This window comes from Schistocerca serialis, chromosome 10 (genome assembly GCF_023864345.2).
Source record: "Schistocerca serialis cubense isolate TAMUIC-IGC-003099 chromosome 10, iqSchSeri2.2, whole genome shotgun sequence".
In the NCBI taxonomy this organism is placed as follows: Eukaryota; Metazoa; Arthropoda; class Insecta; order Orthoptera; family Acrididae; genus Schistocerca; species Schistocerca serialis.
The window spans coordinates 225,158,198-225,183,115 of NC_064647.1; the positions used below are offsets into that span (position 1 = coordinate 225,158,198).

The window sequence follows — 24,918 nt, forward strand, 5'->3', positions numbered from 1 at the left end:
AGAGGCTCCGTGCCTTGGCCCGTCGCCTTATTGCACGGCGTAAGCAGGAGTGCTGGGAGAGGTATGTCTCATCCTTGGGCTCCCGTGTCTCCCCCTCGCTCGTGTGGTCCCGGATCCGGCGGATTTATGGATACCAGACCCCTATGGGTGTCCCTGGGATCTCCTTGGATGACGCTGTCTGCACAGACGCTGCTGCCATTGCTGAACACCTTGCTGCGCACTTTGCTCAGAGCTCTGCGACTGCAACTTATCCCCCCGCCTTTCGCTCTCTAAAGGAGCGAGCCGAGCAGACGCCATTATCATTCCACATGCATCGTTCTGAAAAATACAATGCTCCTTTCAGCGAGAGGGAATTCCTTGCTGCCCTCGCCGATTGCCCTGATACAGCACCAGGACCAGACTGCATCCATGCGCAGATGCTGAAGCATCTCTGCAGGGACTGCCAGAGACACATCCCCACCATCTTTAACCGCATTTGGAGCGAGGGCGTGTTCCCGTCGCAATGGCGAGAGGGTCTTATTGTCCCGATCTTGAAGCCCGGTGCGGACCCACTGGCGGTGGACAGCTATCGTCCCATTACCCTCACCGTTTTGTGCAAATTGCTCGAACGTATGGTGGGGCGGCGTTTGTGTTGGGTCCTTGAGTCGCGCGGTCTCCTCGCTCCATCCCAGGGTGACTTCCGTCGGGGCCGGTCTGCTGCGGACAATTTGGTGCAGCTGGAATCTGCTATCTGTACAGCCTCTGCCCGACGTCAGCATCTCGTTGCTGTATTTTTTGATCTGCGGAAGGCGTATGACACCACATGGAGGCATCACATCCTTGCTACGTTGCATGAGTGGGGTCTTCGTGGTCGGCTCCCGGCTTTTCTTCAAACTTTTCTATTGCGCCGCACTTTCCGGGTGCAAGTCGGTGCCGCCTCTAGTTCATCTTATACACAGGAAAATGGGGTCCCGCAGGGTTCGGTGTTGAGCGTCTCCTTATTTCTCGTGGCCATTAATGGTCTGGCTGCAGCCGTGGGGTCGTCGGTGTCTCCTTCTTTGTATGCCGACGACTTCTGCATCTCCTTTAGCTCCACGACTACGGGAGTCGCCGAACGCAGGCTGCAAGTAGCCGTTCGCAAGGCAGCATCATGGGCTCTGACTCATGGTTTTCAGTTCTCTGCAGCCAAGACTCGAGTTACGCACTTCTGCAGGCATCGGATGGTCCACCCTCATCCTGAACTTTACCTCGACGGACACCTGCTTGAAGTGGTGGACACTTGCCACTTCTTAGGACTCGTCTTTGATGCCCGGCTCACATGGGTTCCTCATATTTACTCACAAGAGAACCTCCCCATCGCACCCCCCTCAGATTTAGTTATAACTTGGCACAGTGGATAGGCCTTGATAAACCGAACACAGATCAATTGAGAAAACAGGAAGAAGTTGTGTGGAACTGTGAAAAAATAAGCAAAATATACAAACTGAGTAGTCCATGGGTCACATATCCAACATTACGGAGTTCGTGGGTTCAGGAGCGCCGTGGTCTCGTGGTAGCGTGAGCAGCTGCAGATGAAGAGGTCAGAGGTCCTTGGTTCAAGTCTTCCCACAAGTGAAAATTTAACTTTCTTTATTTTTGCGTAGTTATTATCTGTCCGTTCGTTCATTGACGTCTCTGTTCACTGTAATAAGTTTAGTGTCTGTGTTTTGCGACCGCATCGCAAAACCGTGCGATTAGTAGACGAAAGGACGTGCCTCTCCAATGGGAACGGAAAACATTTGATCGCAAGGTCATAGGTCAACCGATTCCTCCACAGGAAAACACATCTGATATATTCTATACGACACTGGTGACGGCATGTGCGTCACATGACAGGAATATGTTGTCGACCGACCTAACTTGTACACTTGGCGAATGGGTAAAAAGACTCTTCTACCTTGCCCGATTTAGGTTTTTTTGTGGATGTGTTAATTACTCCCAAAAAAGTGATGAAAACATAAGAGTTTGTCACATAAACTGGAAATAAAAAATTAAAATTTTCACTCAATTGAAGTTTGAACCAAGGACCTTTCGTTCCGCAGCTGCTCACGTTACCATGAGACCACGGAGCTCCTGCTGTCCCAGCGTCCTTGATGTTATTTATCTTCCCATGAACTACTCAGTTTGTATATTTTGCTTATTTTTTCTCAGTTCCACACAACTTCTTCCTGTTTTCTCAATTGATCTGTGTTCAGTTTTTCAAGGCCTATCCACTGTGCCAACTTATAACTAAATCTGAGGGGGGTGCGATGGGGAGGTTCCCTTGTCAGCTGAAGCAAAAGTGCTGGTAGCACCTCAACGCCCTCCGCTGCCTGAGCCACACATCTTGGGGTGCGGATCGCTGCACGCTGTTGCGATTATACAGAGCCCTTGTGCAGTCCAGGCTTGATTATGGGAGCCTGGCCTATGGGTCTGCATCACCCTCAGTGTTGACGTTGTTAGACCCCATACACCACTGTGGGGTTCGGCTTGCAACTGGCGCTTTTCGTACGAGCCCCGTGGATAGTCTACTGGTGGAGGCCGGGGTTCCCCCGCTGCGGATTCGCCGCCATCGACTGCTCGCCGACTATGCTGTCCACGTGCATTGCTCGCCGGGCCATCCCAATCGTCGCCTGCTTTTCCCTGCCGTGGTCCTCCATCTGCCAGACAGGCGACCTAGGTCTGGGCTTCCCATAGCTGTCCGCTTCCAGTCCCTGCTGTCGGAACTAGGGTCATTCCCTCTTCTGCCTCCCTTCCGGGTCCGTGCACCTACGCCTCCCTGGTGTTTGCCCCAGCCGTCCATCCGTCTGGACTTGGCACAGGGACCCAAGGACTCAGTTCCGCCTGTGGCCCTCCGTCGCCGTTTTCTTGCGCTCCTCGCCTCATTTTCGGGCTGTGAGACTGTCTACACTGATGGTTCCCTGGTTGATGGTCGCACTGCCTACGCTTTTGCTCACGCTGCCCATGTTGAGCAGCACTCCTTGCCGGCTGGCTGCAGTATTTTTACTGCAGAGCTGGTGGCCATATTGCGCGCTCTTGAGCATATGCGTTTCTGCTCAGGTACGTCCATCGTCATCTGTAGTGACTCCCTGAGCAGCCTCCAGGCCATCGACCGCTGCTATACCTCTTCTCCTCTGGTGTCCTCTATTCAGGAGTCTGTTTCCGTCATTACCCGCTCTGGTCGTTCGGTGGTCTTTGTTTGGACGCCAGGTCACGTTGGCATCCCGGGGAATGAATGTGTTGACAGGCTGGCCAAAGGGGCGATCGACGTCCCAGCTTTGGAGATCGGCCTCACGGCTCGCGATCAGCAGCTGGTGTTGCGCCGTAAGGTGCTTGGGATGTGGACTGCTGAGTGGCATGGCATGACATCCCCGAATAAACTGCGGGCTGTCAAGGAGACGACCGATGTGTGGTGCTCCTCCCTGCGGGCTTCTCGCAGGGACTCTGTCATCCTGTGTCGGCTCCGCATCGGCCATACCTACCTGACGCACGGCCATCTTTTGCGTCAGGGGGATCCCCCCCCTGTGTTGGTGTGGGTCCCGGCTGACGGTCGCCCACATTTTGTTGGAGTGTCCCCGACTGCGCACCCTCCGGCAGTCTTTTAATCTCCCGGGCACTTTGCCTTTGGTTTTATGCGACGATGCCTCCATGGCTGATGACGTTTTAAATTTTATCCGTGGTAGTCCTTTTTATGGATCCATTTAGGGAGGTCCTGCACCTTTCCCTTTCTGTGTCTCTTGTCCTCGAGTCTCTCATATTTGGTTGCAGATTTTAGTGTGTCGTAAGATGGTTGACTCTTTCCCTTTTTTTTTTGTTCTCGTGGTCAGTCAACCAGTCTCCGGCCTTCTTCTTTTCTTCTGTTTCTTTCTGTCTGGTGTTTATCTGTACTCTTCTTGTCTGTAGTGTTCGTTGCCTAATTTGTGTTCTTTTAGTGCCTGGGGGGGAGTCTCCTTCCCCTTGGGGTTTTACCTGCTCCGCGAATTTATGTATTGCCTGTTTTTGGAATGGGGGACTGATAACCTTCGCTGTTTAGTCCCCCTTAAATATCCCAACAACCACCACCACCCAAATTTCTAGTCTCATCTCAATCTTACAAATAAAAGATTCAGTGTCAAAACTATCTATAGCACAAATGGAGAAATGGCTTTTGAAAGTGAAATTTTATCAAGGGCACAAGTGTTTCACTGGCAAAAAATGTTTTCTGAAGACAGAGCCGGTGTCTAAGATGAACATCGCAGTGGACAACTGTCAAAAGCATGATCGGATGACAGCAGAACCGGTGCAAGTGAAGCTGTATGAGCTGATCAAATGTTAACCATGAAAATCGTTGCCCCGAGATTAAAAGTCAAAGTTGGCAGTGATGTTTGAAGGAATTGTGGAGACCAAAGAAAGCGTGCATGTCCAAGTCGAAGGTGAAATGTGTGATTGTGTGTTTCTTTGAATCCATGGGCGTTGTGCCCAAAGAGAGGCTACCTCATCTCCAGATAGTAAACCAATACTACAATTGAGAAATTCTCAACAGACTTTGAAAATGGATCTATTGTGTTCGTCGACACATGACTAATGACTGGAACCCAATTCATGATAATGAACTGTCCTATACTGCATTATCTATTGGGCAGTTTTTGACATCAGAGTCCATTGCAGTGCTACCATGGCCCCATGTCATACTTTATTTGTTCCCGAAAGACAGTCGTTAAAGGGCACCATTTTTTGCCAGAAGATGAGTTCTAGAGATGCTACCGACAATGGAAGCACTGGTGGAAAAAGTGTTTGCAGACACAAGGGAATTGCTTTGAAGGTGATAGAAATGTAGTTGGTTGAAAATGTAAGTAAAGGTGTGTTGTGTGTTTTCCTAGCCAGTCTAGTTACTATATTGTTGCATGCCATTCCTCTGTGGTCATTATTGACTCAAATTCAAGTGACAACCTGATGCCAGTTCTGTACCATCTAAACTACCAGTCAAAAGTTTTTGATCACCTATCACAACTCTGGATTTGTGCTTAAAAGAGGGATTTCGTTTTGAAAATTACATCATACCTGCATTCTGATAATAAAATAAGTATAAACATGTAAAGACTAAGCACCCCTGTTGGGTATTTGATGGGCTTTTGCCTAGAGGGGTACTAAAGAGTACCCACAACAACACTGACGTATCTCTATGTAAGTCGGCTCAATTGAAACAAGCCTCATTCATTATACTGTATAAATCAGTTTGCTTTAGTTTACAGTACATTGTATGCATCTGACAGTGTTTGTATACCTGATCAGAATCCTACCATATTACGTCCTAACAGGAGACTGGAACTGAAAAATATGCTGTAATTGTATATTGGCATCAGGAAGGCTATTCTAGTAAGACAATAGGAACAAAAGTTGGCATAGCCCAATCTGCAACCAAATGAGGTGGCTCAGTAGTTAGCACACTGGACTCGCTTTCGGGAAGACGATTATTTAAATCCTCATCCGACCATCCTGGTTTAGGTTTTTTGTGATTTCCCTAAATTGCTTCAGACAAATGCTGGGATAGTTCCTTTGAAAGGGCATGGCCAACTTCCTTCCCCATCCTTCCCTGATTTGATGGGATCAATGACTGCGCTGTTCGGTCCCTCCACCCGAATCGACCAACCATCCAAATCTGCAGGGGTGTGCACATTGCAGCAATTCAAGCAAACTGGTGCCAATGCAAGTGTTTCATGATTTGAAGACAGCGAGTAACACCGTACAATGAAGACCGGTTCATATGTATACAGAGTAAATGTCAGAGGACTTGCACTGCACCTGAAATTCCTGAGGAAGTAAGTAGTATGCAAGCAGTTTCAGTCTCTGTCTCAACAATGCAATGCTGTCTCTGTGAGCAAGGTTTAAAGGGATGGATATTGGAAAAAAAAACTTTGTTATTCAAACAAAATAAGATGAAACAATTGCATTGGCACAGCAACATAAAAACTGGAGTGTACAGCAATGGCCTAAGGTGTTATTCATGGACAAATTTAGGTTAGATATTTGGAAGCCGTCATCAAATGTCTGTCTGTTGACTTTGCAGAGAACGCGTGAAGAATCAGTGTGTGACACCAATGGTGAAGGACGGTGGAGGGCTAGTCACGGTTTAGCGATGTTTTGTGGGTGACAAAGTTGATCTAGTGAGAATTAATGGAACATTAAAGAAGGAAGGGTATCACATGACACTGATCAACAATGGTTTTCCATCTGGTAAGAGAATTATTAGTCATGAGTTTGTTCTGCTTCAGAACAGTGATCCCAAACATGCTTCTAAATTGTACAGTGTGTATGTTGATAGAAAAGGGTCCGAAGAATAGGATTTGGCCAGTTCGGTCACCCGACTTAAATCCCATTGAACTCTTGTGGGCTGAACGTACCAGGAAAGTCGGAAAACTCAGGTCGTCTGATATTTGAAGATCTATGGAATAATTCATTGACGTGTTTGGTTGCAATAGCTACAAAAAATGCTACAAAATCATGTATCCAGAATGCCAAGAGTTCGTGCAGCCGTATTGTACTAGTTGTAGAGGGGGAAAATATTTATTTTGTTGGTCTTTTTAGTTTGTATGATGTGTTTGTATATTGAAATAAAATGTACAGTTTTATTTCGTGGGTGATTGAAAACTTTTGACCAGTAGTGCGTGATGCTGCAATATGATCTTTGTGCTCATTTAGGGACGCGACTCATATTTTGTCCAGTGAGATTTTATTGTTATTTACTAAGACAAGGAATAGCCATACTAATGAAAGGGTAGTATGCAGAGAAATAGGGGAGTCTAAGGCTAGTTGCTGAAATTTTTTTTCTGATAATGTTTTTGTACAAGAAGGTTTTAGAGGTTTTTTTTTTTATGCTCGGCTATCAAGAATATCACTGACTTGATATTATTTTTGGTCATGCACTCTGTAACAGTTTACACACAGTGGGACATGGTGGTACAGTGTGTGGGGTAATTTGTTATACATTGTGTAGCCCATTAAGTATTGATAAAAAGTATTATATAGTTGTTGTTTTCTCTTACAAATAATTTATCAATATCAATGTTTTGTTTTTAGAAATTACTGATGCAGAAAGTTAAAAATTTTCCTTAATAAATTTTTTAATAGTCAATATTGGAATTAAATAATATTATTTACATACTGTTGTTTACTTGTGATCTTGACTATTAAAAGATTTTAAGGACAATTTTTTTAAACTTTTTGTAAAATATTTAGATCATTTGTCCCCATCTTGACTATTTCAGGAATCAACAAGTTACTGATAATCTCAAATGTTCAAGATCGCTTTTTCTGATACACTAACATAAATTTCATCACCACATCGCAACTGCAGTTCTTGCAAATGCAATACTCATCAATATTTGCACAATAATCATGATCCCATTCTTCACTTGTCGTACACTGAAACCATTTTGTTGGTTGCACTGATTTAGTATAAGGCTCAACCAACGAGTTTAAATTTCGTAGAGTGAGTATATATGTCTGCCATGTTTGAAGCAAATCAAATACTCATTCACCACTTTTATCTGTAGTCAGGTATGTCGTTTGCTATGTCACCCCCCGCCCCCATTGAAATTGACTTTAACTAACTTCATATAGCTCATGCTAGCTTTATTTTTTTCTGAAAAAACAGTAAAGGGTCATGATTTGTGTGTACACTGGCAGCAACGAGAAATGTTTAGTAAAAATATGAATAAACTTTTCGATGTAGATAAAACTGCAAAAGACGACTGAAAACATTTTTGTCCATCCACGATAACTTCTTGTTGCTCACAAACTGAATGTAAAGCAATGCAAAATGAGCAGCTACCACCTAAAGATTACATAGTAAACTTTGATATGTTTTGGTTAACTGATAGAATTGGTATTTTTTTTAATGAAAATGTGTATAGCGCTGTAATTATTGAATTACCGGCTTACAGTGCGCTACTGCTGATTGATTAAGAGTATTATTGATCATATTGTTGACAGTTCATTTTCTGGTGGGTTGGTTGGTTTTTGGGGAAGGAGACCAGACAGCATAGTCATGGGTCCCATCGGATTAGGGAAGGATGGGGAAGGAAGTCGGCCGTGCCCTTTCAGAGGAACCATCCCGGCATTTGCCTGGAGTGATTTAGGTAAATCACGGAAAACCTAAATCAGGATGGCCGGACGCGGGATTTAACCGTCGTCCTCCCGAATGCGAGTCCAGTGTCTAACCACTGCGCCACCTCGCTCGGTTCATTTTCTGGGCTGTGGTTGTGTGATCATTGTAGTCTGGTCTCACCTAATATCACTTTGTAGTTCTGTATTCTGAACTTGTTTTCCTCTTTTTGTTTGCAGGTTGGCGAGTACGTTGACTTTCTGGACACACATTTTGGAGCGTGGTTTCAAGGCAAAGTTAAAGTTATTTATGTGGAGGACCAGGCACGTTTAGATGCTATTAGTGAGGAAACTATCCCACCGACCCAGAGGAATGGGGAACGGGAAGCTGACTACAGCAACAAAGGTGTTGGTGACAAAACCAAAGATGCACCAGCTCCAAGTACCTTACATAGAGACTCACCTGTGGAAATCTCTGATGATGAAGTAATAGATGTCGTGACAGTTCGATCGAGTAGCCCCGAATCGGTAATTTACATCCCATCAGAAGAAGAACCGGTAATTTACCTTCCCCCAGAAGATCCAGATGTTCAGGTAATATATGAACCAGAAATTTACGTGCCTCCAGCAATCTATGTTGCTCCATACCCACGTGGTGTAGAAACAGTTGACTCGGTTGCAAATACACCAATGTCAAATGGAAATAAACAAGTAGAACTGCAAGAAATCACTTGTGACCAGTCTTATCATAAAATATGTGCAGTGAGTGATACAGGTGGTAAAAGAACAGTTGACTCCGTTGGTAATACACAGAGGATGAATGGAAGTAAAAAGGGTGTGCCGCAGAAAAAGACGTGTGGCCGACCTTCAAATAAAAAAAAATCAGTGAGTGATACAAATAGTAAGATAACAGGTGACACCATTGGAAATACTCCGAGGCCAAATGAGACTAGACAAGAAGCGCTGCAGAGAGCGCTGCATGAAGCACTGCAAGAAATGACTTATGACTTATCTTCTGATAGAATGAATGGAGTGAGTGATACAGATCATTCTGAAAGTGGTGACAGTGGACATTCTTCTCATATGTCACTCAAGAACACTTCACAAAGCAATGGATGGGCAGAATGTGAGGAAGCTTCCAATCAGCAAGCACTGCCAGATGATGGTTGTTTGTATGAGATAATTAATCTGAAGTTAGTATGAATTATTTTTATTATTATTATTGTTGTTATTATAATCTTTATTTTCATAATGATTAATTACTCACTACACTGTTTGAAATTCTGAAGTTGCAAGGGATGAAATACAGTGAGCAAAAGCTTACCTACTGCTTGTATAGAAATCATACTGAAGTTGCAACAGTTGAAGTAAAAGCAAAAGAAGCAGTAATTGAGAGACTAGTGGGTTAGAGTACCAGCCTATGCCCATGTTATTCAATAAGTACAGAGAGCAAGTAGTACTGGAAACCAAGGAGAAATTAGGAAGAGGAATTAAAGTTCACCGAGAAGAAATAGAAGCTCTGAGGTTTGGCAGTGACATTGTAGTTCTGTCAGAGACAGCAAAGGACATGGAAAAGCAGTTGGTCAGAACAGGTAGTATCTTGATAAAGAGGCTACAAGATGAAAATGAAATTTATGGCCTGTAGTCAAATTAAATTAAGTAATGCTCTGGGGGGAGTAGCTGCTGGATTTTGCTATTTGGGTAGAAAAGGAAGTAATAATAGAAGAAATAAAGGCCAATTTGCACTGGTCTTCACTTCATGTCACATCACCTCTAATCATTCCAGAATGCATTTCAAATGACAGTTTTCACACAATTAGTCAGCCAACATTCATTTCACATCAAGGTTCCTCCGGAAGAAAGTTTGAGCTTTTAGCCCAAAGGCCTTCTTGTAAAGTAGAAAGTGTACACGCACACAGCCACACGACGGTTGTCTCTGGCTGCAGAGGCCGGGTTGCATACAGCGACTGCACTCGATGGAAGAAGCAATGAGTGGTGGGGATTAGTGGCTGTGGCAGGGAGGGGGGGGGGGGGGGGTCGGTATAGATCTGACTGTGGGAGCATGCAGGGACATGGTGGCGATGGGGTAGCACTGCTAGGTGCAGTTGAGTTGCTTGGGAGGGGGGGGGGGGGCAGAAAGGGAGGAAGAGGAAAAGGCTAGTAGGTGTGTTGGTGGAATAGAAGGCTGTGTAATTGAGAAGGGATAGGTGGCTGAAGGACAGGGACTAATGAAGGTGGATTAGGGACTAAGAAGGTGGATGCCAAGGTCGTTCCAGGAACATAGCATATATTTCAGGCAGAATTCCCACCTGTGCAGTTCAGAAAGGCTGGTGTCGATGAGAAGGATCCGGATTGTGCAGGCAGTGATGAAACTGTAGCACATTGTCTAGGGCAGCATGTTCAGCTGCTGGGTGGTTCAGCTGTCAGTGGCCATTCATGCAGATGGACAGCTTGTTGGTTGCCATGTCCACAGAAAATGCAACACAGTGGTTGCAGCTTGGTTTATAGATCACATGATTGCTTTCACATGTAGCCTTTGATGGAATAGATGATGCCTGTGACTGGACTGGAGCAGGTGATGGGAGGATGCATGGGGCAGTCTTGCATGTAGGTCTGTTACAGGAATATGAATCATGAGAAAAGGGGTTGGGAGTGGGGGTGGAGTGGGGATGGACTAGGATATTGTGTAGATTCAGTGGACAGTAGAATACCACTACGGGAAGAGTGGGAAGGATAGTTGGTTGGATATATCTCATTTCAGGGCATGATGAGAGGTGTTTGAAATCCTAGCAAATAATGTGATTCCTTTGCTCCAGTCCTGGGTGGAACTTAGTCATGAGTAGAGTGCACCTTTGTGGGCAGACAGTGGGTGTGTGAGAGGTGGTAGGTGACTGGAGGGAAAGCCACAGGAGATCTGTTTTTGTATATGGTTGTGAGGTAATTTCAGTCAGTGAGAGGGGAACTACTCTTTACTACAATTGCTACAGTCACTAGTGGCTATACTGTATGGAAGGGATGGGTGGCAGCTGTTAAAGTGGAGGTATTGCTGGTGGTTGGTTGGTTTTCTATGGATTGAGGTACTGATATAGCCTTCTTTGAGGTGGAGGTCAGCATCAAGGAAGGTGGCTTGTTGCAATTGAGTGGGACCAGGGGACAAGCAATGACACTGGGGTTCCGGAGGAATGTCGAGAGGGTGTCAGCACCCTCAGCCCAAATCACGAAGGCGTCATCAATGAATCTGAAACTGTTGAGAGTTTTGGGATTCTGAGTGTTTACGAAGGATTCCTCTAGATGGCCCTCGAATAGGTTTGCGCAGGATGCTGCCATGCAGGTGCCATTGCTGCACCGTGGATTTGTTTGTAGGTAATGCCTTCAAAGGTGAAGTAAAAAAAAGTACGTGGAGATATAGTTGGTCACGGTGACCAGGAAAGAGGTTGTAAGTTTGAAATCAGTCAGGCGTTGGGAAACGTAGTGTCTAATAAGGGCAAGGCTGTTGACATTAAGGATGTTAGTGTAGTGGAAGATGGCATCAGTAGTTGTGAACAAGGCACCATATGGTAAAAGAACAGGAATTGTGGAGAGGCAGTGGAGAAAATGGTAGTTGTATTTTATGTAGGAGGGTAGGCTACAGGGAAATTAGCTGAAGGTGCTGCCCCCACAAGAACAGAGATTCTCTTAGAGGGGGCACAATAACTGGACGCAATAGGTTATTCTGGGCAGTTGGGTTTATGAATTTCAGAAAGAATGTAGAAGTTACGAGTGCTGGGAGTGGTATGGGTGAGGAGAGAGATACTTGGGAGAGGTTCTGTGGTGGGACTAAAGATTTAAGGAGAAACTGGGAATGCTGTTGGATTTCGGAATGGGGTCACTATGACAAGGTTTGTAGGAATCTGATAGCTGACAGAGTCCCTCTGCCAGGTAATCCTTGAGGTTCAAAACCACAGTGGTGGAGTCTTTACTGGCAGGCAGGATTGCCATAAGCAATGTGGCCCCAGCAGCCAGAGACAGTGGTCATGTGTGTGTGAGTTGTGCTTGTGTGAATGTGTGTGTTTTCTACTTTAGAAGAAGACCTTTTGGCGGGAAGCTGAAATGTATGACAAGTCTTTCTACTGTTTACAAAATGGTTGTAGGTTGCACAGTACTTTTATTAACTTAAGAACAATGCATTTTGCCTGGATAAGGCATCATCAGGTTGTGTTAAAAAATCAGAAATTTTCTGCCAAAAAGCATCTGTCAAGGAGGCAAGATACTAGATAAAATGTATTGAAAGGCAACTTCGTGGATACAATGACAGGCTTTTAGTATGTTTTATTTGGTGTCTTGTCTTCTTGATGGATGCTTTTTGGCAGAGAATTTTCTGGTTTTATAACAACCTGATGATACCCTATGTGGGTGAAATGCATTGTTCCTAACTTAATAAAGAATACTGTGCAACCTACAAATTTTTTTTTTAAATAATAGCCATAGAAGGTTGCTGTACCACTACACAAGATGTAATGGATAATTTTTATAACAATCTTTTTGTTGTGCCTGTGTGTGACTCAATGTCTCCTTCACACTGAGGTGACAAAAGTCATGGGATGGCAATATGCACGTATACAGATGCCAGTAGTATCGTGTGCACAAGGTATGAAAGGGCAGTGCATCAGCAGAGCTGTCACTTGTACTCGGGTGATTCATGTGGAGAGGTTTCTGATGTGATTATGGCCACACAACGGGAATTAACAGACTTTGAATGCAGAATGGTTGTTGGATCCAGATGCATGGGACATTCCATTTCAGAAATTTTTAGGGAATTTAGTATTCCAAAATCTGCAGTGTCAAGAGTGTTTCGAGAATACTAAATTGCGGGCATTACCTCTCACCAAAGACAACTCTGTGGCCGATGGTCTTCACTTGATGACAGAGCAGTGATGTTTGCATATAGTTGTCAGTGCTAACGGACAAGCAGGACTGCAAGAAATAACCACAGAAATCAATGTAGGATGTACAACAAATGTATCCATTAGGATATTGCAACAAAATTTCATGTTAATGGGCTATGACAACAGATGACTGACGTGAGTGCCTGCAGTGGTTCTCCTTGGCTCTTGACCGATACAGTTGGCCTGGTCAGATGAGTCCCAATTTCAGTTGGCTAGAGCTGATGGTCGAGTTCAAGTGTGGCCAGACCTCACGAAGCTGTGGACCCAAGTTGTGAAAGAGGCACTGTGCAAGCTGGTGGTGGTTCCGTAATGGTGTGTGCTGTGTTTACATGGAGTGAACTGAGTCCTCTGGTCCAACTGAGCCAATATTTGACTGGAAATGTTTACGTTTGGCTACTTGGAGACCATTTCCAGCTGTTTGTGGAGTTTATATCCCCAAACAATGATGGAATTTTTACGAATGACATTTTGTCATTTCACTGAGCCACAATTGTTTATGATTGGTTTCAAGAACATTCTGGATGGTTTGAGCAAATGATCTGGCCACCCAGATCTCCTTACATAAATCCCATCGAACATTCGTGGGACGTAATCGAGGGATCGGTTTGTGTGCAAAATCCTGCACTGACAACACTTCCACAATCATGGACGGCTGTAAAGGCAGCAGGGGATTTCCAACAACTTGTCAGAGTCCATCCCACGTCGAGTTGCTGCACTGTACTGGACTAAAGGAGGTCCAACACAATATTAGGAGATAACCCATGGCTTTTGTTTCCTCAACATGTATGATGAGTAGCAATCTGTCCTTTTTATAATATTATTGTTATTCTGTCCTGGATTTTACATTGTTTGAAAAATTATTTAGGTTTTCCAATAACAAACAGATCTGACATCCATACTGTATACAAATAAGAACACAAGTTAATGAAGCAATTGTCATTGAATAACATTATAAGTGAAAAAGTCAGTGCAAGTGAAGGAGAAAAATACAGTCGTTTGTGACATTATTAGTTATCTAAGGAAGAAAAAGATGTGGATGAGGTAAACAGGCTCTGTTTATTCCCTCATAAGTATTGTTTGTATAAGTTTTTTCCTGCAAATAAATGTTGATGTATTGAAAAGTTGTTTCAATTCTCAGCACTTCACTACGCGAAAAGTTATGGAGGACATATGTTATGAGATTTGCTTTGGTGATTAATAAACTTAATTGTTGTTAGTTCCTCAATTCCGAAACTATACTCTGACGTTGTGTGTCACAGATGATAACTCGTAACAACACTTTCACTGTTCAATAATGGGTTAAGAGAATTAATGTGATTTGACATGATAGACAGTGTGAACACACCGCGATGTGACGGCCAGTGTGAATTGGCGTTAAGGAGTGGCAGGGGTGGAAGTGGAAGAGGGAATGGGGGGGGGGGGGGATTGGGAGGAACACAGCCCGTGAAGGCCCAAGGGATATCTACCAGCTGCCGTATCATCCTCTGCATTGCGGCGTCATGTTGATGAGGTATGGAGGGGTAGGTGCTCAGCGCACCACTCTCTTGGCTGTTTCTCAGATTGTGAGCAGCTGCTACTCAGTCAAGTAGCTCCAGAATTGGTATCACAAGGCCGAGACCAGCAAAATAAGCTCATCTGAAAATAAGAAATATGTTAACAGTAAATATAAATTTAAGTGTTAGGAAGTCTTTTCAGAAGCAGTTTGTCTGGAGTGTAACCTTATAAAGTGAAACATGGATTATAAGCACTACGTACGAAAGGAGAATAGAAGTTTTTGAAATGTGGTGGGACAAAGAATGATGGAGGTAGGTGGATAGGCTGGGTAACGAATGAAGAGGTATTGAAACAAATTGGGGAGGAAATAAATTTGTGGCATAGCTGAAATGAATGAAGGTGTAGGTGCAGAGAACACTACTTGAGGCATCAAGGCATAGTTACGTTGGCGAGGGGAGACCAGGGCTCAAATACAATAAGCAGCTTGGAATAGTTATTTACAAATGAAAAGCGTAGGCTGGCGGGGTTAGCTGCATCAAACCAGTCTTCGCACTCATTTGGACTGGAGGTGGGGGGTGTTTAGGTCCCAACACCTGGAAAGATTATTTGATCTGATGACAGCATATGCTACCTGGGGGATAGTAGATGTACCAATAATGGTTTCAGTGTCATCTGCAAGTGGGCGGCATTTAGCATAATTTTCAAAACATCACCTTCGTCTCTTCCTTGCGGATTAAAATTGTGCCAAACGGAGACTCGAACCTGGGACTTTTGCCTTTTGTGCGCAAGTGTTTTACCAGTTGAGCTATGTGAGCATAATGCGTGATGTGCCCTTACAGCTTTACTTCCACCTATACCTTATCTCCTATCTCAAAAAACTTCACATAAGTTCTCCAGCATACCTTGTGGGACTAGCACTCCTCAAAGAAAGGGTATTGTGGGGACATGGCTTAGCCACAGCCTGAGGTATTGTTTCCAGAATGGGTTTTCACTCTGCAGTGGAGTGTGCAGTGATTTGAAACTTCCTGGCAGATTAAAACAATGCGGTGGAGCTGGACTTGTACACGGCACATTTGCCTTTGCGAGCAGGTGCTTCCTTCCAGGAGTGCTAGTCCCGTGAGGCAGGCCAGAAAACTTCTGCGAAGTCTGGAAGGCTGGAGATGAGGTACTGGCAGAAGTAATGATGTGGGGGCGGGTAACGAGTAGTGCATATTTTGCTGTATAATGAAAATTCCTTTTGCTAGAGGTATAGTCCGAAAATGTTCTATGCACCCTCTGCTGCACACTTAAGGGTAAATTGTAAAGTGATTGTATAAATGTAGAAGTAAACGGAATGTTTCTCACAGAGTGGATACAAGCATTATGTCCCAAGAAATGTCAACACAAACCATTGGAAACAGGTTACTAGTGGTGGGACTAAGGGCTTGTCCATCTGCAGCATGTTTTCTGCTCATACATACACGGTTCTACTGGTGCATCAGAGGGGATCACTCACACAGTCAGGGTGGCTGATGTCTCACAGTGCTCTCATCTGAGGCACGGTGATCCCACCCCAAGCCTTCCAGTGTAATCAGCCCTCAGTATGTGCATTGTTGTTAGACTAGCTCTTCTGCTGTTTTTACAAGGCATTGTGCAGTTCCAGTAGTATGATACCTACCCACTGCCTGTGAAACTCTGCAAGAAGTGCAACAGTCTCCATGTCCAGTATGATTGTCAGACGTGTTTCCAATGTAGAGAGAGAGGTCTGCATCTTGCCTTTATGTGTGCTCAAGTTGCTTGACCCATGTAATTCTGCAAACATCCACCAGATATGTAGCCACTTTCGGTGCTGGCAGCAGCTGCATTTGCCTTTGTTTCCAGTCATTTGGACGTCTTGTGCTCAAATGGTCCAGCTGTCTAATCACCTGATAACCATTCAGTTGCGCTGCGCAGTATTGTGGCACGACATTGTGCGACTAAAGTATGAAAGCTAAGCCTGTCTCCAAAGAGAGTATCCTGAATACGAAATATAGCACTCGTAGCAATATTAGGGAAAGATTTACACTAGTGACTAATCTGGATGGAAGTGAGGTTTTTTGTGTGTTCTGTGCAGGTGCTCCGCTCTCCTCCCATTCAATTTCATTACACCACATCTGAAGTAAAATGTCTGCAGAACAAGCTAAAGTGTGAGCTCTGCAGTGTTGCCAGCTTCAGTGGAAGGTATTATAACTACGTGGCCCAGCCACATTAATGTGACCACCACTGTATGTAAAGTGCCTCAAAGGGGACTCTGAAACATTAGTTGTCATAATGCAAAAGGGCATAACCATTGGCCTTCGGGTCAAAGGTGGAAGCATTTCCAAAATGGCTAATTTTGTAAACTGTTCGTATGCTGCTGTGGTTAAAGTATATCGTGCATAGCAAAGTGGCGCTATCCAAAACCGGCACCGAGACAACTGTAAAGCAACGTGGGCCATAGATGACAGTTATGAAAAATGGCTGCATGTACAGGTATTTGTGGAACTGTTAAGCAACTGACCACCCAGATGAACCAAGGAGCTACAAAGTGTCTCTTTGACAACCATTCAGGCGTTGTTGCGTATGGGCCTCAGCAGCAGGCACCCGAGTCGTGCACTTATGCTGACTGCTGTTCGTTTGCGAGGAAGGCTGGAACTTGCGTATCAATACCACAACCAGAAGTCCAGTGAGAGGCAGCAGGTGGCCTTTTCATATGAATCATGTTTTATGCCCATCAGACATAAGGTTGTGTACAGTGCTTCAACAATCATTGGAAGGGTCCAGGTCGGAGGAGGGAGGATTATGATGGGAGAATCGTTTTTGTGGCATTCCCTGAGTGATCTCGTCATTCTGGAAGGCACAATAGAGCAATGCAAGTATGCATGTGTCCTTGAGGACCGTGTCCACCCCTACACACAGTTTGTTTTTCCTCGGTACAAAGGTGTTTACCAATAGGACAATGCAATGTGTCACATAGCTCACAGTGTATGTGCGTGGTGTGAAGCCCACTATAATGAACTTACACGAGTCCCCTGGCCGTCAAATGCCATCATTTAAATTCATTCGAGAATCTATGGGACCACCACATTCAGGCTATTTGGGCCGTGGATCCTCAGTCGAAAACCTAGCTCAGCTGACCACGGCACTGAAGTTAGAATGGCTCCACATCCACTTCAGTACCTTCCAAAACCTCGTTAACTCTCTTTCTTCGTGACTAGCTGCAAAACGTGGTTATCAAGGCTTTTAACAGGTGGTCTCATTAATGTGACTGGACTAAATAAAAAGTACATAAAGTGCGTCATAAATCTACGTACATTTGCATAGATAGCAGATTGAGGGTTTCACACTTTATGTCAGGACCTTGTAGACATCAGTTCATGATTTGGACGAAAGGATATCTGTAACAATCTGCCTCGTATTACAGCAGTGTCACACAACATAGGAAGCCAGACCAATAAAGTACGAGTGAAAATGAAACCCAGCATTTTAGGCTAATGGCGAGAATACCAGTTCAAGTATTGCAGATTCGTGAGCCTGTCCATATCAGAAATAGGTTTCCCGTCTGTAATGGCACATTTTTTTCACAAAAATTTGAAGTTGTTGTTGACAACACACTTTGTGAAGAAGTAAAAGTGAGGGAAATAATTAAGAATGATATTGTGGAAATGTTGTTTATTTATTATTATTATTTTTTGTAAATCCCCGTAAATCATAGAATTCAAAGTCTCTGTCACATTTTATTCTGTTTTAACACACACCTGATTTTGGCGTTACAACCATTCTCAAATCTATAAGAAAAAATAAAAAAATAACATTATTTCTAAGTTTAGGAAAGATGAATGTGCAAATAGCTTTTTAACTTGTAAAGCAGTAACAAAGGGAACACAGTAATGTGACTGAATTGACAATAATGTACACGATGCTTCAGTAATGGGTAACAGTTCCAAATCTTGGCACTGGCAGTACCAGCTGTGACAGATCTTTAATACATTGTCTGATCAAAAGCTTTTGAACACCCCTATGTATTGTGGAATTGAGCACTAGATGTCACGAGAAGCGGACCTGCCAGTATAAAACGAGACAGGGAGTGTTGTGTTGTCAGCAGAGTAGCAGTAACAACAGAATAGGTCAGCCAGGAGAGCTTCGAGAGTTCAATTTGGGCTAGTCGCTGGATGTCACCTGAGTAATAAATCCATCAGGAACATTATAACACTTCTAAAGCTGTGCAGGTTGACTGTTGGTAATGTGATTGTGAAGTGGATAGATGAAGAAACAACACAGCCAAAACAAAAGTCAGGCAGACATTCCAAAGAGTGGGTGTGTAAAGTCAGATGAAACCAGCCACCAGCAGTCCAGTTAGCATAATGACCGTCTACAGGGAGTTAAAAAGAATGGGATACAGTGGACGAACAACTTCTGAAGTTAGTGCTAAGCAGTGCTGTTGGTGGTGTGAAGAGGGATGTCTCGGGACAGTGAATGAATCGCGGTATAACTTGTGGCAATCCAATGGAAGGGTTTGGGTTTGGCAAATACCTGGAGATCATTAGCTGCCATAATTTGTAGTGCCAACAGTGAAGTGCAGAGGAGGTGGTGTTAGGCTATTGAGGTGTTTGTTTGTGGTTAGGGTGTTGTCCCCTGTTTGCGCTTGAAAAACCACTAAATGGGAAAGGATACGAGCACATTTGACAGCATCATGTACTGCATACAGTACGGGAACAATGTGGGGACTAAGATTGAATCGGCTTGACAATGCACCCTGTTATAATGCAGCATATGTGAGGCAATGGTTTGTGGACAATAACATTTCTGAAACAGACTGGCCTGCCCAGTGTCCCAATCTGGAACCCAATGGAACACCTTTGGGATAATGGGATGAGTTACAAAGTCAACCTGGCTTCAGAACCTAGTGGCCAGGCCAACATCCCTAGCTTCTTTGGTTTCAGCTGTTGAGAGAGGATGTGCTGCTGTTCATGTACAGACATTGGAAATCTATCAAAAGTGTCGTCAGCAGAGTTTAGGCCGTCATAAAAGTGAAGGGTGGACATACTCCACATTAATGGCCACTAATGGGTGTCCGGATACTTTTGATCAGATAGTATAGAGTTCAAATGAGTTAATTTGGCTTGTCCTGTGAGAGCGTGGAGTACCTGAAGAGCTCGTTTGGTGAGTCAGACTGCTCTGCCAGAACCCAAAGTCAGCTGCTGGACCATCTTACGGGAAGTATTTCCGTGGGAGTTCATCGGGGATCTGCTCTCCGCTCCTGTCATGGATACCATCACTAGAAACCTGCAGGAAACCTCACCCTGGACATTACTGTATCCTGATGATGTGCTACTGGCCAGTGAAGATAAGAATGATCTACAACTTTAAATCCAAGCCAGGGATGACCGCTTTGTAGATGCAGGGCTGCGGCTCAATGTGTCCAAAACATATTACCTTTCCACAGATTTGAATGACTCTGTAACCATCAGAAACAATGATGTTGACTTCCCAACAGCAAGGACTTTTAAGTACCTGGGCTTGACAATTGCTGCCAATGGAAATCTCCAGCCACCTTAGCAGCGTGTGGTTCAAATGGTGTTCTTTTACTGGAGTAGTATGCAACAAGAAAATTCCAAACAGGCTCAAATCAAAAGTAAACTGATCGGTAATCCATCCAGTTGCACTGTATGGTGCTTCAACAAAGGAAGCAGAGCAAAGACTTGCTGTTACAGAGACGAAAATGCTTAGGTGGACGTCAGGATTAACATTGCGCAACCATGTCACAAATAATGTTCACAGGCTGTATGGTATTGCACCAATAGTAGACAAAATGAGAGAAAGCAGCCTATGTTGATACAGGCATGTCCTTAGAACAGACGAGACAACAGTGGCAAAGACTAGTTTCAATCTAAATGTAAATGAGAAACAGCCAGCAGGGCGGCCAAGGCAGTGATGGCTTGACACCCTGCTTGAAGACCTCACAGTCTAAGGCCTCCGCCCTGATCAGGCACAAGATTGCAAGAAGTGGTGACGAGTGAAAACAGTTGACCCAGCCAGCACGTGGGACAAACGCTGAGGAGGAGGAGGAGGAGGAGGAGGAGGAGGAGGAGGAGGAAGAGGAAGGAGAAGAAGAAGAAGTATGGTAAATACACAGTTGGAAAAAGATCACAACATCAGAATATAATTAATGGAAAGTAATGAAGTTTCAGGAATACATTTGTCTAGGTACCATATTTTAGTGATTGACATTGCAAGGTCACAGGCTAGTGCAGGCGTGAGATAGGCCATTGCAAATGTGAGATGCTTGTACATTAATAATCGGTGTAACTGCCAGAATATTAAGTGTAAGCATGCCAACTTATATGCATTGTGTTGTACATCTGCCAGATATCAGTTTGTGGGATGGAATTCCACGCCTGTTGCATTTGGTCAGTTCAGTTTGTGGATCATGCTGGAGACATAAGCTGATGATGTCCCATACGTGCTCAATTAAGACAGATGTGGTGTTCCAGCAGGCCAAGGTAACCTGCAGACACCCTGTAGAGCACATTGTGTTACAACAGCAGTCTTCGAGCAAGTGTTATCCTGTTGGAAAACAACTTATTGTATGCTATTCACGAATGGCAGCAAAACAGGTCAAGTCACCAGATTCATGTACAGTTTCATAGTCAGGGTGCACGTGATGATAACCACGATGGTGCACCCCGGACCATCGGACCATAACTCCAGGTGTAGGTCCTGTGTGTCTAGCACACTGACAGTTTGGTTGCAGGCCCTTAACTGGCCCCCTAACTGACACGCGGCCATCACTGGCATCAACTTTCATCAGAATTCCACCCTGCCCTCCATTGATCTCTTGCTTGACACCTCTGAAGTTGCAAATGGTGGTGGTTTGGGGTCAGTGGAATGCACGCTGCAGGGCATCTGACTCGGAGCTGTCCTTGAAATTAGCAGTTTGTCTTCTCTCTCGGTAGTGCCACACGGTCATCCAGAACCCGGTCTTCTTGCGACCGTACATTCGTGTGACCACTGCAGCCAGCAGTTGTGTACAGTGGCTACATCCCTGCCAAGTCTTTCTCCAATATCACAGGAGGATCATTCAGCTTCTTGTAGCCCAATTACACGATCTTGTTCAAACCCAACAAAGTGTTGATAATGGTGTTTTTCTCACTGAAAGGCTTTCGTGACTAACATCATCTCACCACATCCGGTCGTAAAGGTAACTAACGCTCAAGACCTTTACAGCATGTCTTAAAAGCAAACCTGATTTGCATCCTCATAGTGGCACTACTAGAGGCACTCTCGTGTGACTGCTGTGAAATTTGAATAGACATCATCTTTCAGATGTTAGAAACACGCAGTCGTGTCACACAGCTCCTTCTTGGTGTTGCGAATTTTTTTTCTGTCAGTGTATTTATTGATAGTAATTAAAGTCAGAAAAAGTAGTCAAAAGAGAGTTTCTTAACATTTACGGATCATTTTAGTAAAATTAAATAAGGAAGTGTGGTCCAATGGTCAACATCTGGATGTAATAGAGTCTGAATTAATAACACTTAAAACAAACTGATATGCAATAGCGGTAGCAGTACTGTAAAATGAACCTGAAAGTGCAAAGGATATGAACTAAAACATGTACAAAAGATAACACAGTTTTGAGGATTTGGCCATCTATGTAAGTATCGTGTACATTATTAATCCATCCAGTTTCTGACTACCCGTCCTCTGCATTGCTGCCTTTATAAGGTAACAAGCTTAAGAAATTTTTCTGTTTGTGTATAACAGAACTACCTTCATGTTTCAAAAATCTTAATCTTTCATTTTACTCTAATAGATCTGATGGTGGCTGTACAACCAAAACTGGTTAATTGTAGAAATAATAAAATGTGACCCAGATTATGAGTTTTATGATTTATTAAATTTTCATTTGTTATTGACTGAGGAGCTAATATATAAAACATTGACAGTCATTTTAGCATTATGGATTACACATTTAAATGCAATCTTCATGCATGTTTCAGATGATAATTATCTGAAAAATGAACGTGCAATGGTTTTTTCTATGACTCATGTTGTTTAAAATGCTGGTTTTATTGCAAAGAAAACTGGTGACTTGCAATCATTAGGGACAAACATGAAACAAGAAACTGAGATTCCACGAGAGCGCCTTTTTACAATCCAAGAGCGTGTGTTTAGATAGTACATTTGAGTCTTGAAAATACTTAAAGAGAAGATGCTCACTGAAAACTTCATTGTTGCAACAGCACTGCAAGACGCACAGTAATATTTTTGATGGCATTCAGAGATACAGTAGAAAGCCTCAAAAGGAAGAAACCGAGCGAGGTGGCGCAGTGGTTAGCACACTGGCCTCGCATTCGGGAGGACGACGGTTCAATCCCGTCTCCGGCCATCCTGATTTAGGTTTTCCGTGATTTCCCTAAATCGCTTCAGGCAAATGCCGGGATGGTTCCCTTGAAAGGGCACGGCCGATTTCCTTCCCCATCCTTCCCTCACCCGAGCTTGCGCTCCGTCTCTAATGACCTCGATGTCGACGGGACGTTAAACACTTATCTCCTCCTCAAAAGGGAGAAATATTCAACTGTAAACTGAAAGGTCATTATATCACAGGTCTCACCTACATAGACGATCATTTGTTTGAATTAGTCTTTTCTATAGGCTACATGCCTAACCATGTGAAACAGATGTTAAACTTAAAAGTTTTTTGCCTTGCAAAAAAGGTAGTGTCCATTCCTATAGGATGATGATGTCCCACTCAATGCCTGTGAAATTCGACAGTAATGTGCAAAATTCATATTGCTGTCTGTATTTTTTAGGCAATGAGAGTGCTGAAAGAGTTTTGTTCATCTGGTGGAGAAGAAAGGTGAAATTCAGGTGCCTCACTAAACCACATATGCTCATTCAAGTACTCGCATTTGGACATGTGGTGTGTCAGAGTGGATGCAACCGAGTGAGTATGAGGAGGAAAATCTCATGTTGGTTGACTTCTACTTCAACGAGAAGCGTGTGGGCACTGTGGGATGAAAAGTAGCTTGTGTGTCTTGTCCACCCACAACTCTTAACAGAGCTACACAAACACATCTACATCCTTACTCTGCAAACCACTGCAAAGTGCATAGCAGAGGGTATGTTCCATTGTGCCACTTATTAGGGTTTCTTCCCATTCCATTCATGTAAGGAGCACATGAAGAAAGATTGACTGAATGCCTCTGTGTATGCTGCAATTATTCTGACCTTGTCCTCTTAATCTCTATGTGAGTGATACATAGGGGGTTGTAGTGTATTCCTAGAATCATCGTTTGAAGCCAGTTTTTGAAACTTCGTTAGTAGGCTTTCTCAGGATAGTTTAAATGTATCTTCAAGAGACTGCCAGCTCAGTTCCTTCAGCATCACTGTAACACACTCCCATGGTCAAACAAACCATTGACCATTCGTGGTACTCTTATCTGTATAGATTGAACATCCCCTGTTAATCCTGTTTGGTACAAGTCCAGAACACTTGAGCAATATTCTAGGATGGCTCTTAAGAGTGATTTATTAGCAGTCTCCTAAGACTGAATGCAGTTCCCTAAAATTTTAGCAATGAACTGGAGTCTACCACCTGCTTTACCCACAACTGTGCCTATATGATCATTTCATTTAATATCCATACAAAGTGTTACACCCAGGTATTCACATGTGTTGGCCAATTCCAGCTGTGACTGATCTTAGATTTATAGGATACTATATTTTTTCATTTTGTGATGTGTGCAATTTTAAATTTGTGAACACTTAAAACAAGTTGCCAATCTTTGCACCAATTTGAAAGCTTACCAAGATGTGACTGAATATTTACACAGCTTCTTTCAGACAGTAGTTCATTATAGATAACTACATCATCCACAAAAGTCTGAGTTTACTAATATTGTCTGCAAGCTCATTAATATACACATGAACAGCAAGGGTTCCATCATACTTACCTGGGGCACACCAGAAGTTACTTCTACATCAGATGATGACTCTCCATCTGAGATAACATGCTGTGTCCTCCCTATCAAAAAGTCCTCAATCCAGTCACAAATTTTGCACGATACCCCTTATGATTGAACTTTTGACAATAAGCATAGATGTGATACTGAGTCAGATACTTTTCCGAAATCCAGAAATACTGCATTTACCTGACTGCCTAGAGCCAAAGGTATCAGTATGTCATGCGAGAAAAGTGCGAGTTGCGTTTCACGTGATCCAAGTTTTTGGAATTCATGCTAGTTGACATTGAGAAGATCATTCTGTTCAAGATATCTCGTTGTGTGTGAACTCAGAATATTCTGTAGCAAATCAGTGTCAAAGATACTGGACAGTAGTTTTGTGGATCACTTCTACTACCCTTCTTGTAGACAGATGTTACTTGCACTTTCATCCAACTACTGGTCACGGTTTTTGCTCT

The 24,918-nt window shown here is 43.7% G+C and overlaps 1 protein-coding gene across 1 annotated transcript in view; it reads left to right on the forward strand.

Moving 5' to 3' along the window:
- LOC126424739 (E3 ubiquitin-protein ligase UHRF1-like) overlaps positions 1 to 24,918 on the forward strand; it is a 163,292-nt gene that overhangs the window by 36,026 nt on the left and 102,348 nt on the right. Inside the window, exon 4 of the mRNA XM_050087457.1 lies at positions 8,320 to 9,272. Within this exon, the coding sequence (XP_049943414.1) occupies positions 8,320 to 9,272 (953 nt within the window). The remainder of the gene's footprint in view (positions 1 to 8,319; positions 9,273 to 24,918) is intronic.